The sequence below is a fragment of the Larus michahellis genome, chromosome 1 (assembly GCF_964199755.1).
Source record: "Larus michahellis chromosome 1, bLarMic1.1, whole genome shotgun sequence".
Classification (NCBI taxonomy): Eukaryota; Metazoa; Chordata; class Aves; order Charadriiformes; family Laridae; genus Larus; species Larus michahellis.
The window spans coordinates 100,158,089-100,180,713 of NC_133896.1; the positions used below are offsets into that span (position 1 = coordinate 100,158,089).

Below are 22,625 nucleotides of genomic sequence, written 5' to 3' on the forward strand. Positions count from 1 at the left end.
AAAAGAAAATTCTGTAGCATCATTGTATGAGATAACGTAGTTTATGAAGAGAGCCTTAGAATAATGTAAAACTTCCCTTAAAATTCAGATGTTCTGGTGGCAAAATGGTAGCAGCAAAAAAATGGAAATTCTTTATAAAATAGGTCGTAAGCATGTGAATATATAGTGCAAGAGAAAATATTTCAATGAGTAAACCTTGTACATCAAGAAAAGTGGGTTCCTTTTTGTCACTTTGTCTTTCTGCTAATTATTTTTCTGATTCATGTTTTCAACAGTATCCATTACTTTCTGCATAGTTAAGGTTCTGTCAGTGTTTCCACTATAAATTCCTATTTCTGAAGTTTATAACCTAAATGCATAAATTAACTCCTTGTAACATGACTCGATTTTTTTAATCATAAAAAACACAGAAGTATGTAAACATAAAAATAAGATAACTTTCTTCATGATGGTTTTTGGTTTCTGCTTCTGTTGTAGGTCATCAGCTGCTATTTCTGTAAGAGAGAACAATGGTACCTTTATCAGCACTTTGAATTTGTTGCTTTACAATGTGAGTATAAAACACAGTAGTATGACCTGGACTAAATTAATCTCTGCACTATGTGGGTGCAAACTGGATTAGCAGAGCAAAGTACAGACTCCGTTATTTGCTATTCCCTCCCCACTCTTCCCATGAAGAACCAGGCCTTTCATCCAGGCATCTTTCATCTCCGAGTTCCCTTGTCCTTTTTATTTGCATGTACCTGTTGTCTTGTGTTTACAGGGTTGGTCTTTGAGGACACACACAGTCTTTTTGTCCAGTGTTGATACAGTTCCTCAGTTTACAGTTCTGGCTTTCAGGTTGTAGTGCCATGTGAATGTTGTGTTTGCATTTATTGTGCGTGTGTATATTTCTGTGTGTGTATTTATATAGGTACGTTGTACTGATCCAGGGAATACTCAGTTGAATTCTGTAAAAATATTTTAGACCTGTTCCCTTAGCAGTAAACTGTATCACTTTTGCTGGGGTATTTTTATATTCAAGCCTCATCGGAATGTTTTGATCATCAGCAATTGTAGTGAGGGATGTGGGATTTGTTCCAAATATATAGCCCACTGTACTTTGTTGCCTCATGGTGTGAACAACTTTCAAGATTTCAAGGGTTAATTTTAATAGCTTTCTACTCACACTTCTTCCATATGTTTTAGATAATCTAACTTGAATATGCATTATTTTATAAGCTTTTACTATATAAATGCGGATGGTGACATTAAAAAGTGAAAAATCCAGACCTCTACTTAACAACATTAATCCCTGAAATGATATTTTCATGTTGATTAAAATTTTTATTCATACATTTTAAATACCTGATTTAAATATCAATTTTTCAATCTATCAAGCAATGTTTTTGTAAATTATGAATCTGATTTTTTTGCATTATTATTCATGCCATCATGATGGTGAGTTATAATTCATGGAACTGATTTAAAAGTCAATGCTTTATGCTTTGAACATAATGAGCTATAAATATTGTAACAGGACATTTTCCAAAGGCACGCTTAGGAAAAAATCACGTTTGTTTGACAGAGCAGAGCTCCAAGTAACAAGCTTTAATCTGTTAAAATGAAGATTATAGAATCATAGAATTGCCTAGGTTGGAAGGGACCTTTCAGATCATCTAGTCCAACCATCAACCTAACTCTGAAAAAAAACCATTACTAAACCATATCTCTAAGCACTATGTCTACCCATCTTTTGAATACCTCCAGGAATGGTGCCTCAACCACTTGCCTGGGCAGCCTGTTCCAATGCTTAATAAGCCTTTCAGTGTAAAAATTTGTCCTAATATCCAGTCTAAACCTCCCCTGGCACAACTTGAGGCCATTTCCTCTTGTCCTATCGCCTGTTACTTGGGCGAAGAGACCGAATTATACTTCTCTCATTTTTAAATAAACCTGTGACCAAAATGATGGGGCAGGGTGAGGGTAGCCAAAGTTCTCAGTCAAGACAAGCATTAACCACCACACATTTGCTACCTTTCAGTGCCCAGTTCTGCACACAGTCAGGTATAAATGCTATTAATGCTTGTACTGAGCACACTTTTTCCTCAAATACCGCATGCCAAGCTGGGCTTTCATCCTCCTCACCCCACTGAGTTTACAAGTTGATCATGATAAGTGATGTCTTATCCTTCTGATTTCAGTTGTATCACTCCAGTGAGTAACACTAGCATGAATAATACTGTGAAGGCTGGCAGATTCAAGTGATGGATATGCTCTTCAGGTTCACATCCTAAGGCTGGCTGTATACACGGGCAGCTTGTGCATTGCCTGGTACAATGCAGCATGTGCATTGCCCATGATCTTGTGAGCTCTGATCCTGTGGGCTCACTTGGTCTCTGTTCAGGAGTCCTGGTTTTGGGAGGGGCCTTGAGGCTCCTGTTCACCCTTGGCATTGGCGAGGGGTTCTGTACAGATGTGGCTCTTGACTGCGAGCAGCCAGCCATACTTTCAGACTTTAGCTGTAGTGTTATTTCCTAACATTGACTCTTTATCTGCTGGGCGTACTTCCATCTTCCCTCACTAAGTGATATTTACATTTACTTTGTGGTGTTAGCATGTGTTAGCGTTAGGAAAGACAAGAGGAGGAGCCATTATGATAGACTCAGCTTTAGTAGTAGAATGCGTCTACTAGAAAGCTTTTACAGAGCTTAAGTGGCTATGTGCTTTTAGGCCTTCCTGCAAATATCTGTCTAAATGAATAAAAAAAAATACTCTTTTCGAAAAAAAGCATAACTATGGAATGTAATAGTGATGGACTTGATGTAGACTTTTTAATCGTTGCAAAATGTGACAGAGCTATGTATTAGAGAAATGTATAATTAATTTTAAAGAAGACAAACTTACCTGATCTCACTTGAATCTCACTTACCTGATCTCACTTCAAGGACTTGCTCTATGTATGTCACACAGCTGGTCTGTCTGTGCATGTGTACCTCCTGAGGCCTCTGATGCTGCAGAGTTTGAATATTGGGCATGCTGTGAATTTTGGCATTGTTCCCTCTGAAAAAATACTCTGTTTATGTGCTTAATCCTTCTTGTTGCTGTCAGCTGCTGCTCTTAGTCTTGCTTGCCACATTGAACCCAGTCAAAATTCTGTTTAACAAAATTTTTCTTATGTATTGTGTGTTTCGACCTCTCACAAGAGGTCTCAATATGCTGAGTCCCTGTGCTTTCTGGATTAGCAACTGATTTGACATAAATGACATTACCAGTAAGTGTGTTTTGATATGCTGAATTAATGTCTGTCAGATCTGTTTCATGGCATTGCTACAGTGACATTAATGGTTCTGCCTTTGAACAAGAAACCAATAAAACAGCTATATCTATGTAGTACTATGTGGGGAATTCTCAACTTTTATGTTCTATGCTGCTTTGTTGAAACAGCATTTTTGAAATACTAGAATTTAAATGAAAATTTTTGTTACTTAGAGCCTTCAACAAGCCAACTTCCGTAGAAACTACATTTTGGATAATAGAATGTGTCTGTTCTCCCAGATTACTGTTTAAGATATATAAAACCTGGTGGCATTGCTGTGTCTGCTAAATCAGATAATAACCTTAAAAACCTTTCCTAGGAAAGGGTGCACTGTGACAACCCTAGTTAAGCTCCTCCTTTAGAAAACCACGGTAGCTGCTATGTTTGCTTGTAGGCGATTGGAGAGATATTGAGGTGTCAATGAATGATACCTTTTCTTTAATCACCAGTCCAACCACTTCATAAAATCATAAACAGATTCCCCAAAATAATTGCATAGGATAAGGCCAGTCAAGTGTTGTTGATCTTTACAGACAAACTTGTAGGCAAATGCTCTGGCACTGCCTTTTGCTTCTTCCCTTATGGAGGACAAAGTAAATGACTGTCCTACATAGAAAGGTCAAAAATATTAGATCAGGAGTTCAGTCTGTGGATACAGATGAATTGTTACAGTGGGCTTTCTGGTACACTGAGGCAATGTTGTGGTTTTTTTTTTTTTTTTTTTTTTCCTCCAGGATTCATCCTACAGCCAGCAGCTTCTTATTCCAAGTACAGGTTTACCTTTGAAAACCAAAATATATGCAGCTGTAAGAGCAACCAACCTTGATGGCAGGTACCATAAAGGATGTTATTTCTTGTCTTGCTTGCTATTCAGCTCTTGGTGTTGCAAATTTTTCTGATTTAGAAGCAACTGTCTTTTCTTATAGCCTTTTGTATGTTAAAATAATAGTTGTTGTTTGATAATCATTGCCCTCAGCTGGAGTGTATCAGGTCCTTGATGGGGAATGCATATCTTGCTGCTGTCCTCATTATGAAAGTTCTCCTGAATTATACTTTAAATCCTATATTGCTCTTATTTAAGAAAGAGCCTCTGTAAGATCAAGTGAGAAACTCCACAGCTTTTAAAAGTGGAATGGTTTTGATATCTAGTCCTATGTGGCCATGACGTCTGAGACGAGATACACAACGTGTGTTGGTATGGTGGTTGACCTGCAGGAAACAAAATGATTTTTTTAAAAATACAATTCTGCTGCTATGGTGTGCCATTTAGTTTAAGTTGTGGGAAGAAACAGGTGATATACTGGGAATGCAGGATGACTTGTACATGACCTGTTAGATGTAGTAACTCAGCTTTAATGTAACAGCCTGCATTATCAGTTTGTACACTTGCCTGTACTGGTTTTAATCTCACATGGAGTTATCTCACTGACTCTCCACCCCTACTCTTACGCTGCCAGTTCCCCTCATCTATCACTTTGCTCCCTGTGCAGGTGGAATGTTTTGATGGACTACTGTTACACCACACCATCTGGTAATCCTAGTGATGATCTTCGATACGATCTTTTTTTCAGGTAGGTTCTGTGCAAACCCAGTGCTTTTTGGGTCCTTCCTTTAAAAAGCAGTTATAAATCTCTCCGGTAGTGGTGTTCTAAACTGTCCAGAAACTCTAAGCAGTATTAGCAGGGAGTGCTGAGGGCTGTGCTTACAAATAGCATGTCAGGACTTATCTTGTTTGTGAACATAAACATAGAAGCAAGTGCAAAGTCATAAGAATTATGAAGGTAGAGAAGCATATATCTAAAATGTCTCTACTAGAGATACCATAAACACACAAACTGAATGGCTAAACTGGCCTTTGTTTTACCAAAGGTACCCTTCTGGTGAATGACAGTTATGTAAAACATCATAGACTCCAGTTCAGAAAAGCAGTTATGCAAATGATTAAGGATAAATAGATGCTCCTGCTGCTACTCCCAGTAATAACATTTGAATTGGAACTTTGAAAAATACCTTGGCAGTATCTCAGATTAAATTTTATCAGAGATGGTTGCTGGAGAGATACTGTCTTCATTTGGAGTTACTTGTCTATATCAGTTAGCGTACCTGATTTACTTTTTTCTTCAGGTCTTAAGTTTCTTTGGGCACAGGAATTAAATGATACCTTGGTTATCACTGTGATGTTGCAAAACAAAACATAATGGTTTTATAGGAAGGCATTTCAGCACAGGACTGTGCAGCCTAACAGGCAGATTGTGGCTGCCCGTGGCGGACATTAGGGCACTGTGCTCATTTCCGAGGAGGTAATGCACTGAACTTGCTGCTTAAGTTATCTTGTTCTCAGCTAAGAGCTTCAAAATTCTAATTATACAGCTGCTCATCCTAGTTTTAATCTTTTCTACAAAAACTAGCTGTGACAAGGACCCACAGACAACTATAATTGAAAATGGCAAGAGCCAAATGGGCCGGTTTTCCTTTGAGGTGTTTCGCTTTGTGAAGCACAAGAACCAGAAGATGTCTACAGTCTTCCTTCACTGTGTGACAAAGCTGTGCAGAGCAGATGACTGTCCCTTTCTCGTGCCAGTAAGTTTCTGTGGATGGAGATTGCTCTTTATTATCTGGATATAAAAAAGGCATGCTGGAGTTATTCTGCATCCAAATGCTATGGAGGTTTGGATGGTACAGAATGAAGGTGACTTGTAGAGTCTGAAGTAAGAATATTTTTTGTTTCTGAAGGAAAGTGAAACAACTGATGAAGAATAGGGCAATGAATATTATCATTTCAAGATAGAATAATACTAAATCTGCAAAACACAGTTTGTTGAACATGTGAGAAACAACCTCTTTGCCTTTTGGTCCTTAATTCGTTTTTAGAAGTAACAGCTCTGAGAGTTTCAGAGATTATATTCTTAGCATAGCATCTAAGAAACCAAGGTATCCACAGTCACAGTGGATGACTATAAATATCTTAGAATTGAATTTATGGAAAACTTAAAGCTATAGTAAGTTCAGTTATACTGACAAGGAAAATTTGAAAGAATTTCTGATACTGAAAAAATCTAACTTACTACATCCCCTATAGTTTATTACCACCTCCCTTATAGTTTGCAAACTGCTGTTTTGAATTTCATGAAGGTGTATCAATTAAAAAAATATTTCATTTTAGGAGCATCAGGAGCAGCAAATATATTTTGGAAAAGGAAACATTTAAATAAACATATAAGTGCAGAATATTCTGTGTTGATGTCTTCAGAATGCAGTATCATTTCCTGTTGAATGACTTTCCATTTAGAATTTTAAAATGCTTTCAGTTCAGTATACGTCTGACATCTTGTACATTATTTTATACTTTTATGTACACTTCTAAATAATTCATTGTTTCTACTGAGAATTTGTGTTGTGAGGTTTTTGAATTTCTTTCACAAGAAGTTGAAATTAAAGAGATGCTCTGGGTTGAAGTAGTCTTGAGTACCCAAGATTAAAGTAGATCATAAGTTAAAGATGTTAAAGGTGGATTCCAGATAAGAGTGCTGGGGATTGTTTTAATGTGGGTTGTTACTATTTAGAACTCCATGAAAAATGTGTGAACTTTAACTTGACAAGCTTGCTAGAATAGGGATTGTAGCATGTTGTGTATCCCTAGTCAAGCAAAACACATTTGTTGGGGAAAACTATCTGTAAACAAAGCTTTGGGAAATTAACTACTGAAAATTTAATGCACTATAAGATGGATCTTGTACACAACAGCGATGTAGTTCTGTAAACGAAGTGAGGCAAAATACAATGGGAAGCCAGGCATTTATAAGATATACTTCTAGGGAATATTGCAGCTGTTTTTATTGCAAAGTAATTTAATGCATACTAAGGAATAAAATCAAAGTTGTAGTATTGCTTATAAAAGAGTTTACGTTAAAACAGGAAGAGCAGAAGGGCAATAATTCCATTCCACTCTGAAACTGTGATTGTTTTGATTAACTGCTCAGATTTGCAGTAACAGAGAAAGAAGAGATGTTGGTGGGAGGACAACTTGGAGCCCTCAGAGCACCTCTGGCAATGCTGTAATCTCTGCTGGTCCCATCATTACAAGGAGTGGTAGGAACAAGCAAACTTTTTCTATGGACTGCTGGAATTTCAGAAACCTGGGGAAATGTTTTGCAGTTTAATCTAAATTTGCAATGACTTAAAGCGTGGATTCTCCATGAGTTTGATGGGTATTTTTTTTTTTTTCCCCCTACTGTTAGAGCCTTTGGTAGAAAGTTTGAGCTAATATTTCTGTTTGGCTCACATGCTTCCTCCCTACCCTAGTAAAATCACTGTGGGATACTGTTATGCATATAAGGCTATTATAAAAGCCCACACTCAGTGGGTTGACTTCTTTTTTTTTGTCAAATTTCACTGAAGATAATGGAATTTAAGGTACTGTGTTCAGTGTTGCAATTTAATTTGGACAGCTAATGAATATTCACTGTCACTTTCTATTCACCATTTCTTACAGCTTCACCTGTGGGTTTCTATCTGTTGCATAAAATTAATACATGCTATGTTTAGCCTTCAGCTATAAGAAAGAAATAGGACAAACACATTGTAAATGCTAAATAGTGGACCAAAATCTACTCTTTTAAATCCAGGGTGAAATTCCATGATTTCCATTTCTATTGCCAAAGGTTTTTTTTATAAAAACAAAATAAAACAGCTCTAAATGTAACTTGCAGTCTCTGAAAAGAATTTGTGACTGCTGTTGACAAAATAATAAAAATAAAATATCTGAAAAATGATTAAGAAATTCTGTTTGCAGTTAAGCAACTAATTGCAGCAGTCTTAGATTTAGGAAGCTGAGAGCAGGACTGATTCCTGTCTGGGAAAAATAATTGAAACACTTGAGAATAAAATCCTTTACGTGCAAAGTGGTTGTGCCCACATATACAAAGAAAACAACTGACCCTCCAGAACTGGGACCCATGTAGCAAGAGACCATTTTTAGAACAAATACTCAGTTATAAGCAATGTTTCTACAATGAAAATGGGTATTTTTGTTCTGCATCGTATGTAGTCCCAATTGAGTTGCTGCTATCTGATTAGTCAAGAAAAAGTGAAAAAGACTAACTTCAAAGTAACATGCCTGAGTTCTTATGGGGAATGAATGACAGATTTGTTCAGGCAAACGTGTATGCTAGAGAAATGCTGCCTGAGGCAAGGAATGGAAACTAGATAAATCTTGTTATATAAGCAACCCTTATTAGGTAATAAAGCTTATGATTCAAATGCTGTGAATGCTATTTTAACAATTAAAAAAAATACTCATCAATTACCTTTAAATACTGCATAACTTGAAGCAAAGATAGATCTGCCCATGGGTGTTTAATGACCCCAAAGAAAGGATAAATGATTTTATAATTTCTTGACAACTGTTGAGTTTTGTGTTTGGTTTTTTTTTTAAATGAAAACATCAATAAGGCTGAAAAAGGAAAATAGTATCTTTTTAGGTGTCTTCTACTTGAGGTATGTGGCTAAAGCTTTTTATATTAGACGTATTTCTGCACCTCCGTAGTATGCTGTTGGAGCACCCCACTCCTGCTGACAGAAGGATGAGTTGATGGGAAGTACTCTGAAAAACGTGGGATTTCAGGTCTGAACTCTGCCACAAATTTCTGGAGTGGCACGGGGCAAGTCAATCTGACTTGTACTTCACTTTTCCTTCTGGAGCAGAAAGGGAATTAGTATTTCCTCCCACTGGCCTTTCCTGTTGTGAAAATAAGTGCATTAAAAATGTGAGGTTCATGAATAATATGAAAGAAAAGGGGGAAGGTCATGAGTGAACATGAACAGAACTATCTGGTTTTGGATGAGGAATGCCGGGATGCAGTGCTGGTTTACTCTGGTGTGATGCTGTGTGGAGGCGCTTATACTATTTTCAAGGCCAACCCTGGTCCAGATTTAGATACATTTGTACAGAGCCCATCATACCTACTGCACCTGACCCACCCTAGTAGGTACTCCAGTATTAGGTCTGCAGTTGCATGGATGTGCAACCCCTCACTCCCCTCATTTAGGTCGGTGGTACATCTAGCTCGCCACTGTTCCTGTGCACATTGGTGTCTGCAGAGGCGCCTGGAGTTAGCCAGGTCTCGCTGTTAGTCTAGTCACCAGTTGTTCTGGTAACAGAACTGTTTATGCAGTTACCTTGATAGGAACTAAATAGTACTACCGCAAATGAGTAATGGTCCTTCTATGTATTTCTAACATTTTGTTCTTTTTCAGAGAAACTTTATTCTTGTTTGTTAATCTAAAATAAGTCATTACAGGAGACAAAGACAGCAGAAAGTGTTTTAGTCTCTGTGTACAGGAACAAAGCAGGCACCTACTTCTGAAGGTGAAATTGTGTAGCTTTTGATGGATGACTCACTTAAACTTAGAAGACAGCTGCTCAAAACAAATGTATACGTGAGCTGTGCTTACAAGTTGCACAAAAAAGCAAAAACAGTGACAAGAAACGTAGTTCTGAGATGGACAATTGTAAGCAAGTAAAAATTGAAGAAAAAATGCAAATGTTTCCTTGAATATAATGCCACTGTGTAACTTTCAAGAGAAAAGTGAGCATGGGGAGAGGGCATTTTTGTAATCATTTATGGACACTGTTGTGCTTTTCCTTGGAAAAACTCAGGTTAATTTTCTTTTTCCTATAGAGATCTTCTTGTAATATGATTAACATTGAAGGGAATAGTGTATAATACTGTGCTTATGGTTGTATTTTCATTGAGGGACAGAATAGAACTGGCCACATTTTCAATTAAGAAATCAAGGTGTGTGGTTCTTTTGTTGTGTGGTGTATTGTTTTGTTTGGTCCCCCCCCCCCCCCCCCAAAATACTAATTAACTTCATATTGGTGTGCTCGCATTAAAAATGAAACAATATCATGTAATTAATGTTGTTGTCCTTATTCTGCCAGAGATGTTAGAAGCTGCTAGTCAATGTTGCAAGTATAGCTGATGTGCTTTGAAAATAAAGCTAGGACTATTGGCTTTTGTGTTGCAAGGAGAGGGGAAGGTAGGCAGAGGTATTTGTAAACTATAATGCATCCTGCTTTTTTTTATACAGATGAGACGCCAACAAACAATTCACAGCTTGGTAAGTTAATCAGACTTTGAAGAAACATACAAGAGGGTTTGAGTGAGACAGAACTGAGATAGCCATTTTGATTGAGCTCTATGTGCTGAGCTGGAGCGTTTTGTTTTTTTTTCTTTTTGGCGGCTTTTTGTCACTTAAATGAGTCAATACTGACATCCTATAAAGCAAGCAATTGGTGAATCTGGAATGCTCAGTTTAATTTGTGTACCCAGCCCCACCAAGATAGCAACTTCTAATTCCAATGATGGAATTGAAATTAAAATCTGCTGCTATGACACATGAGGGTGAGGCAACATTGCAACTACCAGATGCAAAATCATACTTAAGCAGTAAAATCTGTTCATGTTATGCAGGAGTATAGCAGCAAAATGGTTGTTATGGTGCAGTCCAGCTCAGTTCACAGCTCAAAGTCAGAAGAGCTCTGCTTCAGCTCCTGTTCTCCTGGCATTTAACCATGCAAAAAGCCTATGGAGAAGCTGGGATAGAACTTGTGGTCTACTAGGGCCATGAAGGAAATAGGCTGCAGGGAGATCAGGTGTCTTAAGTTTTAGAGTGCTTCACCTTTGGGCACTTGCAGGACTTGTTTCAGCCTGTCTGTTACTGTTCTCTGCTGGTAACAAGGAGTAGCTAGCTAATGGCTAAGAAAGGATGGTCAAGGTAACCACAAGTGGTCCATTGGGCTATTCCACCTCTTACTTGTTCATAAAAGAATCGAGTGGCACGAGCAACCTATCTTGTCCTCTGAACTCTAATACTATTTGTTGCCTTCTTTTCTTGATTTTTAGACCACATAAAAAGCAGCTAGCTTTCTTTCCTGGCATGGAAACAAAGTTCACCCTGTAATGAATTGCTCCCTGGTGTGTTCCTAACAATTGATATTATTAAAATAATAATAATGATAAAAAGCAAATTCTCCATTTGCTGCACACAGCTTGCTGTGTTAATAACTGCTACCTTTTCTTCCCATCCAAGGAAAGCAGCAGCCCCCTCTTTCCATCCCAGAACAGCCTTTTCTGTGCCTGTTGCTATCCCAGTGGAGAGCGTAGAGGTAGAGCAAGGTGGGATTACTACTGTAGTGGAGAGAAGACAAGTTGGGTCAGAAGGCAGCACAGTGTTGAGTAGGGGAGGGCAACCTGATCAACAGAGCTGACTTTTTTTTGGCTTTGGTGAAGCGGGAGGGATTGATGGTGTTGAGGGCAGGTGGCTCCTTCTGGAAGGAGCAGTCTGGTTTGCCACATAGAAGTTGTGTTGTCATTTCATCTCACTTTCCAGCACTGGTGATGGCAAACACATATCGATGCTTTGGGTAGCACCTACCACTCAAATATTTTTTTATTATTTTTTTTCCCTTCCTGCTGGAAAAGATGGTAAAGGCTGGATGTGTGTATTCCAGTATCCAGGTCCATGAACAGCTTGTTGAGCTACACTAAATAAGTAAATGTGTTACCACTTCTACCTGAGAATTCATAAACACGTTAAGAAGCCTTCTGTGAAGTGGTACAGATAAGCTTAGAGTAGTTCAGATATCTGGTGCCAGATATGGCTGCTAAGGATTTATATACGCTTTGAATTGAGATGTGGATAATGATATCAGGGAAGAAATCCTTTCGGTAAGTTGATTAGCTGACAAATCCTTATTACCTCTGCCTTGGTATTTCCTGGATGATTACAGTCTTGCCTTAAATAGCACAGGTCAAGGTTGGTCACTAGCATATGAGGGATTATGCCTTAGAAGTATCCTTGCCGTCTTTATCCCCCAGCATGATAGATACTGAAAGAACTATTTTCAAAGTATACTTAGATAAGCTAGACGGGTGTTCATTCTGAAGTACAGTTTTAGTCCATTCATTGTGATTATTCTGTATATAGGATGTTGTAATGGAAAGACAGATGTGTTTGGCACTGCTGAGAGATTGTAACCAGGTCTTACCTCTGCATTTTTGTTCTTCTTGCAGCTCACCCAAATGGACCTCCTTTCCAGCTGAACTCAGTCACCAGCGCACTGATTTCAGGCGTTGTCTTCCTAGGAATCACAAGCATTTTCTTTTTTATATGTTCCCTAACTCTTCTGCACAGAAAGTGGCCCAGCAGTTCCGTCTTGAGTGGCATCCGAAACCCAGTTTTCAACTGAAAGTGATGATTTACTTGCACTTTTTATTTGGGGTTGCCTTTCCTGTCCATGAAATATGATTCCATTAAAAATAATATTGAGGCAACACTCCAGCTGTATCCAGCTTCTCTTCCAGCTATTCTGTATTTGTCGATTTGCTAGATGTTGTGTAGGTAAGCAGCAGTGATATTGGTAACAATCCTAGAGAATTATGAGAATCTCAATTGTGTTTGTGATCAGACTGTATGACATTATGCCCATGGGTGTGCTGACAATAGAGCTTGGGTCTCCAGCTTCCTGGTAAGGTCTCAAAGCTGAAGATGCTGAAGGTGAGAACCTTTCCAAGTATGCCATTCTTATACAAAACCTGACACATTCAGAAACATTCATCAGTTCATAAACACCTTCTAAGATAAGGATCCCTTCTATTTTTGTTATGGTATTTTTCACAAATTTGAAAAAAACAATCGTGTCTCAGGAGGAACTTGTTTTCATCTGTCTTGGCTAAAAATAACCCCAGAGAGTCTTAGAATAAGTTGCTTTTGCTTATTATTAATTTAGAAATTTTTCTTAGATATATCTTCCATTGAATTGTCGTGATATCCTGTGAAGTACATAATTTCGCTGGGTATCTTTAAATCAAATAGTTTAGGGCAAACTGCAGTTGGTCCCAGGGAACAATGCTGCAGTTCTTGGGGTGGAAAAAAAACTTTTTCCAGCAAGATCCTTGAGTAAGAATTAGTGAGAGCTTTAAATGTAACTAATGTTTGGCGCAAAGTTAATTCTGCACAGAATAGCCACATCTGCAGTCTTTAGTCGCATTCTAACCCTGGGAACTGCTCCAAGGGGAAAGGTATTCTGTTCCCCCTTGGTTCCTTGAACAAGTAATGCCCAAACTTCCCTCATACAAAATTATTTTCGGAGCACAATTTGGCAGTTGAGTAAGACTCTCATTAATATTCTAATTTGTAAGGGCCAGTTTTGCCCCATGAGTTTTGCAGTTCTCAGATGAGGCTTTCCTTTCTACATGAAGAGTTGTAAATCAATGCTTATTTCTTTAGCAGACTTTCTATGTGGATTAGTCATCTTCACTGCATGGATGAGGGGAAGAGGGCAACTAGAAGGATAACAGGCCACAAGCAGTACTGTACTGTTGACTAGTTAGTCTGTTAAACATCAAACTCATCTGAAGTGAGAGTGAGTGACCGTGTGCCCTCAAACAGGAGCACAGGGCAGTGGCATAGCTGTGTAGAATAGGCAAAAATGCCGGTAGTAGAGAGGTCACTGTAGACACAACATATATTAAGCTGGACTGGATAGACAATTGGGATTTTGGTCACACATACAGCAATTAAATTTCATGTTTCATGTACTGTACATGCTGGCCTAGAAACACCTCATTGATATTTATCATTATCCTGTGTTAACCGTGTCTGTGTTTTCATTGATGTGACACAACTGGCTAATGATCAGGGCTTTTTGGCTCTCAAGACTAAAGACAAATACAGACTTGTTCTCAGTTTTCTCTGATTCTGCAAATGCTGTATAAAGTCCTGTTGTTCACAAAGTCCACTGTGCTGTAGTGTGGTGTCCCTAACAACCAATACTGTGCCTGTTTTCCTCCAGTCTTAATACCTCAAAAACATTTTTGCACTTCAGGGGTTAGGTCTGATGGCATGTAAAACATGATTGTTTAATAAAATTATTTGAAACATTTCAGAATGGATGCTTTGTCTGAACTGTTTTCCTCCACCTGTCAAATTGTTACAGTTTTGTAAGTGCTTTCAGTGACCTCATTCTACAAAGATGAAAACTGGACATGATTTTTTTTAAGTCATTTTGGTAAGAGCTTTCAATATATAGGATAAATTAATGTTAAGTGTAGCTTTACTGGCCTTTACAGGAGGGCAATAAACTCTGGAGATTTATATCACAGTCTGGGGATAAATAAATTCAGATAATCTATTTTAATTTACTCATAAGGACAACCACAAAAATTCCATTAATGTAATTACTACTTCATAACCAGCAGCTTTAGCTGAAAGTTTTCAGTGGTGGAGATAGCCATTACCATCCTTAGTAAGTTGTTCCAACAGTTAATTGCTATCTTTAGTACTTTTTAAAGACTATGTCTAATGTGAATGTGCCCAGCTTAACTTGCCAGCTATTAGAAACTATCGTGCCTTTTGTCTGCGAGGCTGAGGGAGACCCTTTTTCTAATACAAATCTCACATAATTTGGTTAAGACCACAGGGGGGAAAAGTGTTGCACACTTTTTTGCAACAAATGGTGTTGCAAAAAAAAAAAACACAAAAAAAAGCAAAAGCTGCTGATATAATATCATACTTGTCCTATTACAATTTCTCTGTATTTCTGGAAAGACAGTTTGTTGTTTTTACAGAGAGAAAAGTAAGTTACAGTGATTAACAAAGACTCATTGACCAAACTCTTTGAGGCTTGGGTTAGCTTAGTATAAACATGGAGTTGTTATCCAATAACGTAATATGCCAAATGTTTTTATTATGTTAGTTAAAATTTCTGTATTAGTTTGTTTTTGTGGAGAACCAGATAAGATGATGTTCTTTGTGTAACTTTTCCTCGTGTGAAAATTATTATGTACCAAAGGGTGATCCCACACCGGTTAAGTTAGAGAACAGAATTCCCACAGTCATTTGTAGGAGTCATTACTGAGCTTGCTGTGGATTGAATACATTTGTCTCCATCATTCATTAAATAAGATGAATACCCGTTCCTCCTTGGTAAGGCGACATGGAGAGTCACAGGTGGAAAATGATGTCTAGAACCAGGCTTATTCATTTGCAGATCTGACGTTGGGTATGCTTTATGAATGGTTTTCAGCGGAGGTGAAAACTTGAGCCAGGCTGCCCAAATATTTCCAGCAGGGAGAGGACTGACTGCATTTGTAAAAACATCCCTATCCCAGTTTGTTTGAAGGAACTATAGATGTATCTAGGAACATGTGGAGGCCATAACTCGTGACCTCATAAATTTCAAGAAGGTAGGAGTTAGGTAGAAGTTGTGTGAGTGTGCATGAAGGTTACACCCTGCTTTTTGATGGCCAGGATGTTAGGTGAGAGGGAAGGGGGAACAGATTGGAAACATAAATTACATACGGTGGGCAGGTATCGAGATAACAAGTTTTAATGGAATTAAGAAGACGCTTTGTACTTTGGATGAAGGAACTCTGGCCAGATACATAATGAGGGTCTCACAGGTGTTAAGTGAAACTGAATTACTAAAAGAATAGTGGCTCTGCTAATAAAGTTTCTTCTATTAAGGTTGCCCATTACATGTGTTTCAATGCTCTTTTTGGATGGAGGTCAGATTTCTGCAGGTAAGCACAATGTACTGAAATGTTCTCAGGTCTGTGACCCAGATTGGGGGGCAGTCAGGAAAGAAACTGAGCGAGACTTTAAGCTTAGGTCTAAATCCAGTAGCATTTAATAAATCTATAAAGAGGTGAAAACACTTCCTGGGTTCCTGTCTTTGGAAGAAATAAATGATATATCCGACTGGAGCTATGCGCACCAGTGCTTGAGATAAATTCAGATGATATTTGAGGAACAGGCCTTGGCAAAGGAACCTGGAAGTAAATCACATTTCCCACTTCATTCGTCAGGCAGTATTTCTTACTCTTGTTATCTCTTGGGCTCCACAAATATGCCAGAAGAAGCAGCCTTGTCCTGTTAAACTACTCACCTCTTCATCTGGAGAAGACACAGGTGGGAGTATTGTGATAAACTAGGAAATGGTCCAAGTGTGGCAAATTGGTCCTTCCTCAGGTTACCTCTAGGTTTTATTTCAGTGCAACTTGGCCCTTTCACATGCCTTTCAGGAAGAAAGAGGTAGGATGGAGGTGGAAGAGAGAGCAGAGAGTAGCTCTGCACAGTCATCAGTGGCTGGACTGGTGGTTTTGATACACTGGTGGTTTCAGGATTCTGTCACAGCTCTTTGCCATAATGTCGTTTTTGAAAACTTTTTACACCTTTTCTGTTATTCACTAGTTAATTAACTCTTTCCCAGTCTTTAAAAGAATATGTTTGTACAATGAGGAAGCACATCCTTGAGACAGTGAAATCAAAAATGTAAGGCAGAAAAGCTGTTCATTTAAGTGACTTATCTTGTGAAGAAGGTAAACTAATTACTGTTGGCAAACTGACGAAGGTTGCTGGCCAGCCAGGTTTCAAATGCTGATACTACATTTGTAACCTCTGCTTTTGTGCACTTCATGGTGTAGTGTGAAAAGTACTTTGTGCTAAAGCAGAATCCACACCAGTCCTTGTAACCAAGAAATACCATTTAGCAATCGCTCAAATGTTTTGCAAGTTCACTTGCAGCCCCCTGCTAAAAAGGGAAATCTCCAGTGCTTCGAACACTTAAGATGGGGATTGTTACAGACCTCCAGGATCCTAACCTGAGCAGGCTTCCTTTCTCTGTTTACATCCTGAACTGGCTTGATTATGTTTAGAGTCCAGGTCTCTGAGGTGCATTTATCAAACTTGCTTGTTTTGCTCAAACAAAATAAAAAAGAGCTTGCTTCAGCATGGTTTCAACCATGAATGGATTGGGAGAGCCTTGTGTGCCTGCCGGCAGTGCACTGTATTTCCCATCAAGAGGAAAGAGAGGTTGAATGATGTCCATTACAGGTACTGTTCGGAGTCGGTGAGGCAATATCTGCTCTTAGGACAGTTTTCCCCTCAGCGCTTTGATCCCTTGTCTCTTGAGTCAAGCTGAGGTCTGTCTCCGTTCAATTTTATTATTCTTAGCAGGTGGTAACACCTGTCTGCTCAGCAGCTGTTTTGAGGGACAGGCATAGTTTTAGTGGTTTTTTTTTTAAAATGTTTTTTAGAATACAGATTTTTTTTTTTTTACTTTATGAAGGGGAGTTATTGAATTGGATTGATCACTGTGATTACAGGTCATTTTATATAGCAGATACTCCTGATTTATTTTTTCCTCTCTAGATTATAGTGAATAAAAATAATGATCCTGTTAATGCAAATGTTAATTGCAAATGAATGCAAAGGCAGAAGTTCAGCGTGGGATCTGTACTGGACGATTCATTTGGAGCATACGAGCGTGCACGTTCACCAGGTGTGTATTCTGCACGGGCTTGCATTGATTCTGGAGCCCCTGACTTGCCAGCAGGCGAGGACTGGCCCTGTGCTCACAGTTGCGCTCTCGCTTGCAGAGTCACACCCTGCTTCTGGATGTCAGGGGCCGCACAGCTGAGCCAATGCCATGTGATGGAGTAATGCCTGCGAGGCTTCCCTCCCTCTGTCCCCCCCAAATGCCGACCGGTCGGTTACACGTTGTCATGGCACCACTCTAGTATGGATGGAGCCACGAAACGGGTGGCCAGGACACCTGCTCCCAGTCAGCCCCACCATTGTTTCCTGGTGCCTCCTGGGCTGTGGGTCCGACTCTGGTAGTGCTCTGCATGTGCTTTGTAACTTGGCACAGCAAGAGCATAGCCTTGGCAAGGCTTTTGCTCTTCGTTTACGTTGCTGCACACCGATATTGCTGAGTAGCTTGTTCTACTATGTGTGAACTCCCACACAGACTTGCTCTGGTGGGAACACTGATTAAAGACACAAACAGAAGTGTATGAGTTAGTGGGAAATCGCCAAGTAACCCTCTCTCTGGATAATTGTGTTTGCTTCCACAAAGGCAGAGCAGCGAGAGGGGGAGAGCAGCAGCCCCTGCAGAATGAGCTGTCAAGATGTCAGGTTGCAAGGAAGAGACACAGCTTTATTCCCTGTCTGCAGGCACCCGGGCTTCAAAGGCTAGTGAATGTATTATGTGGCAGGAATTGATAACGTTTTATGATATCCATGGGGCAACTATGTGTCTGTTCTTGGCCTGGTGCACCCCGGGGCAGTTAATGCGTAACGTAGGCTCTGCAGTATAAACTAGGAAGGACTGTGTCGCCCTAGGGAAATCTGCTTTGATACCGAGCCTGCAACAAGATCACGAGTGGACAGAGCGAAAACTTAAGCACTCTCGTACTTTCCTCTTGTACGGGTCGCTGCTGCAGCAGGAATGGGCTTTTTCCTTCGGTGACACTTTGGTGTTCTCAGCACAGTCAGCTGGGAAAAGCTTTTATCAGTGCTTGCAGAGGACTGCCCTGGTATACTGCTCAGATAAGAACCCCTCTCTGGGAGCCTTTATTAAATTAATTGCACTTAATAAAGGTGTTTCTTGTCTGTCAGGCAAAATGTGTGGGTGTGGCTTGTGCCTTGGCTCTTAAATTAGTTGAACTCAGATGTGTTTTGAACTTGGTCCTTCTTCAGTCACTACTCTAATTTTCATCCTTTAGAGAGGAATTGACATGAGCTCATGATGGTCCTTTCTCTTTTCTTAGCATTTTTCAGATCTGCAAGTTCTTTAAGCGTATTAATTCTCTTCAGGCTGAACAAACTACATTCCCTCAGACCTTCCCCACAGGGCAAGTTCTCCAGCCTCTGACGATCTTGGTGGCCCTCCACCAGAGTTTTCCCAGTTTATCGATATCTTTCTTCTGGGGGTGGGGGGGGGGGGCACAAAAAAGGACACAGTATCTAGATGTGGTTCAAAAGTGGTGAGTAGTGGGGGATAACTAATTGCTTCCCTTGATCTAATGACCATGCTCCTGTTCATACAGCCCAGGTGACTGTTGACCTGCCTTGCTGCCAGGGCCCACTGCTGGCTCCTGTGCAGCCCTGATCTGACCAAGATCTCCAAGTCCTTTTGAGCAGAGCTGCTCCTCAACCAGTCTGTCCCCAGACTATATAATTGCAGGGGTTATTCCCACCCAGGTACAGGACTTTGCAGTTGTGCTTGCTGAATTTCATGAGGTTCCTGTCAGCCCATTCCTCCAGCCTGCCACGGTCCCTCTGAATGGCAGCCCTGCTCTTGAGTATATCAACTGATCCCACTAATTTGCTGTCATCTGCATACTTGAGAAGAGTGTGCTCTGTCACCTTCTCCAGGTTGTTGATAAAGGTATTCAACAGAACAGGTCCCAAGCAGACTCCTGCAGTACTCCATTTGTTGCTAGTATCCACGTAGGCAATGACCTATTAGTCACTACTCTCTGAACTCAATCATCCAAGAAAATTTTTACCACCTAGCTGTTCACCATCCAGACCATAATGTTCTAACTGGGGTAGAAGAATACTGTGGAGACCATGTGGAGACCTTGCTGAAGTTGAGGTGAATGATGCATGCTGTGCACTCAATCATTCATTCAAAATTCATTTTATCAGGTTGGTCAGACACAATTTTACCCTTGGTAAATCCATGCTTGCTTTTCCCAATCACTGCCGCCTCTGTGTGCCCAGAAATGTGTTCCAAGAGCAGTTGCTGCATCATTGCTCCAAATGTTGAAGAGCACTTGGGATTCAACCCAGGAGGCTGAGTGTTGCCACCTGCAAGTAGCTATGAAGCTCGTGGTTGAAGTCTGTTTCCCATTCCCCAGGCATCACATCATCCTGCAGTGGCTACCATTCCTCCGTGTGTTTAACTGAAAGAGATTGTTGCTGTCACTTCAAGGTTCATGTTCTACTGATCAAGTATTATAGGGACAATGATGATGCTACAGAGTGAAGGTTTTCTCATTTGTTTATTTTTTAATCAGGAAATTACATCAGAAACCCAATCCTGACAGAAGGCTAATGTTGCAAAGGTAAAGCACTAAGAAGCTAAGTTCAAGCATGGTGTGTTTCCTTGGAAAGGCTCTTATTTTCCATGGAGCCTCATTTTGCAAGGCACAGGATAAAGAGTGAACTAGGGAAGTTTCAAGCAATGCATGAAAAGAACATTACTGACTAATGGAGCCCCACGTCTTTTACCAAAGAAGTTAGCTTCTACTGAAAGAGGCAGGGAAGTGAGTTAAAAGATGATGGTCACATGATTAAATCCGTTGATTCTGGTCTGCCAGCTTAGAAGACAGTGCTTCTGGGTCAGCCTCTTGCTGGACATGCCTGGGTTGAACTGCCAGACTGAATTGAGGTCATGCTCTGTGCCTTAATTCTTAACCTTTTCCCTGAATCCCGTCTACTCAAGCCAAAGCCTTAATCCTTGAGCATCATTGCTGGTATTGCTTTCCACCACAGTGGGTGTCTGATGTTATTCTGACCTTGTCTGCTTCTTTAAGACTCCTTGGTGCCTCTGTATTGTCCCATGACTACGATTCTTGATGCTCCCTGGGTGGGTGGGCACCTGCCTTCTCTTGTTCCTGACCTCAACCTGCCTTCAACGCAACTCTTCTGCTTCTGTCCAGCCAGCCTGGCCTAACCTGACCATGTGGGAGCTGTGTCTACCCCAGCTGTGTTTCTGGTTCTGAGTGCCAGTGCCCTCCTTCCTGGGGCAGTGGTGATTAAGCCAAACTTCTCCTAGGTGGCTGTTGCTTTCTCAATTTCTCTTTACCTGGGATAGGGCACATGGGAGCTCTGGTTACAGTAATGAAAGTATACTCTGACTAACAGTCTAGAAAATGAGTTCTTGTTTTGGTAAATGTCAAACTTACTGTTCCTCCGGGTAAGTCTTAAGCAAATAAATCTTGATGCTCGATATATTGAATGTGCTCTGCTGCTGTCATCATACTGGAGAGAAGAAATACTGGCATTAAGAGGAAGCAAAGAATGTTAAGTAACAGCAAAACCTTATGCTAATATTTTTTGCACTTACCTCATAATTAAAAATAAACTGAAATCTATGTGCTTCAGTAGCTTTTTTGGTCTGTTCTGTTTTGGACTGGAGTTGTGCAAAAACGTCACTGATGATAGACTCTGATTTACCTGGGTGTGAATCCAGCATGAGGGCCGCTATGGTTAATAAGATAGAGCAAGCAAGATACTTGTGTTCTCAGAGGGCATCCCTCTTATGTACTTCCTAAGCTGTTTGTTCATATGATTTGTACAGGTTTGCTCTGATGCTGCCGAGGCTATTTGCTATTCTCATTGTTTTATGAGTTTTGCAGTGGAAGAAATCTGGTGAGAGACTTATATCCCGCTTCTTGTTTCTGTTTCTATGATTGACTGGGTTAATTCCACTTATAGGTGTGTTGAGGCTGCCAGTAGTCTCTTTTAAGGTGGGTATGGAGATCACTTGTCTCTGCCTGCCTGCAGACAAAGAGCCTGAACTTTGCTGCTGTTTGTGTTGTCTGGAAACAGCGTCCCCCTGTGAGAAATACCTCTGCAATGATTACCAGGCAAAGACTATACAACAGAATAGCTAATGGTATCTGTATCTGTTGATTCAGTGTGGTAAAAGCAGTCCAGCCTCTCACAGAGCTGCCTCACAAACAGTTCCCATTTGAATTGCTGTAAGAAACATTGAAATGGGTATATTTTATAGAGAAACGTAAACTTTGTGGTGTAAGCTGCATGCTTCTCTTTCTTCATTCATTTCATTAAGTACATGGTTCTCTTTCCTTTGACATTTTAGTTTTCTACCTCAGAAGCTCTCTGAAACCTCTTTCCTTCTCTGATATTCACCTTTCAATACCTTCGTCAGCATTGCTGGAACAAAGTCCTTCAACCTCTAACTTCTGCTATAACTCACCAGTGTCTATTACAGCCAGTGCTTCTGCTTCTCTGCTATTTTTAAAGCTGCTAGGGACAGTAGGAAAGTTATCTATGGAGGAAAATAATAAATAGCAATCAGAATTTTTTTTTCTCTGTTGATTTTTGCAAGATATTCTTGACTAAATATTTGCTAAGGTGTAGCGATGAAAGCTAGGATTAGCAAAGTAGCCTTTTTGGATAGGTTTTTCTTTGAAAAAAATCTGTGTATCCTTCCAGCTTGGCTGAGACATCTCTTCTGTCTTCCTAGACTTTACAGCATGCTTTATCTGCATTTTATTGTAATTGGGTGACTTGACTGGTCAGGGTTTCTTCCAGTGAAATATAAATGTGGGGTGATAGAGTACAGAGAGCATGTGGACTGTGAAGGTTGTGTGGAGAGCTTAGAAAACAAGTTGTTTGTTTCCATTTTATTCATTCAGTCATTTGAAGAGTTATGCTCCTTTAAAAGCAAGGAGGTGGAGAGATGTTCCTGTGGGATAAAGCATGCCACTCAATGTCAAGTGTC

At 39.9% G+C, this 22,625-nt stretch overlaps 1 protein-coding gene across 1 annotated transcript in view; it reads left to right on the plus strand.

Annotated features, from left to right (window-relative positions):
* Positions 1–14,030, plus strand: part of ZPLD1 (zona pellucida like domain containing 1) — a 63,363-nt gene extending 49,333 nt beyond the window's left edge. Inside the window, exons 6-12 of the mRNA XM_074572833.1 lie at positions 478–550; positions 4,033–4,130; positions 4,789–4,869; positions 5,707–5,878; positions 7,279–7,387; positions 10,391–10,420; positions 12,376–14,030. Of these exons, the coding sequence (XP_074428934.1) occupies positions 478–550; positions 4,033–4,130; positions 4,789–4,869; positions 5,707–5,878; positions 7,279–7,387; positions 10,391–10,420; positions 12,376–12,551 (739 nt within the window). The 3' untranslated portion in view covers positions 12,552–14,030. The remainder of the gene's footprint in view (positions 1–477; positions 551–4,032; positions 4,131–4,788; positions 4,870–5,706; positions 5,879–7,278; positions 7,388–10,390; positions 10,421–12,375) is intronic.
* Positions 14,031–22,625: the final 8,595 nt, after the last annotated feature.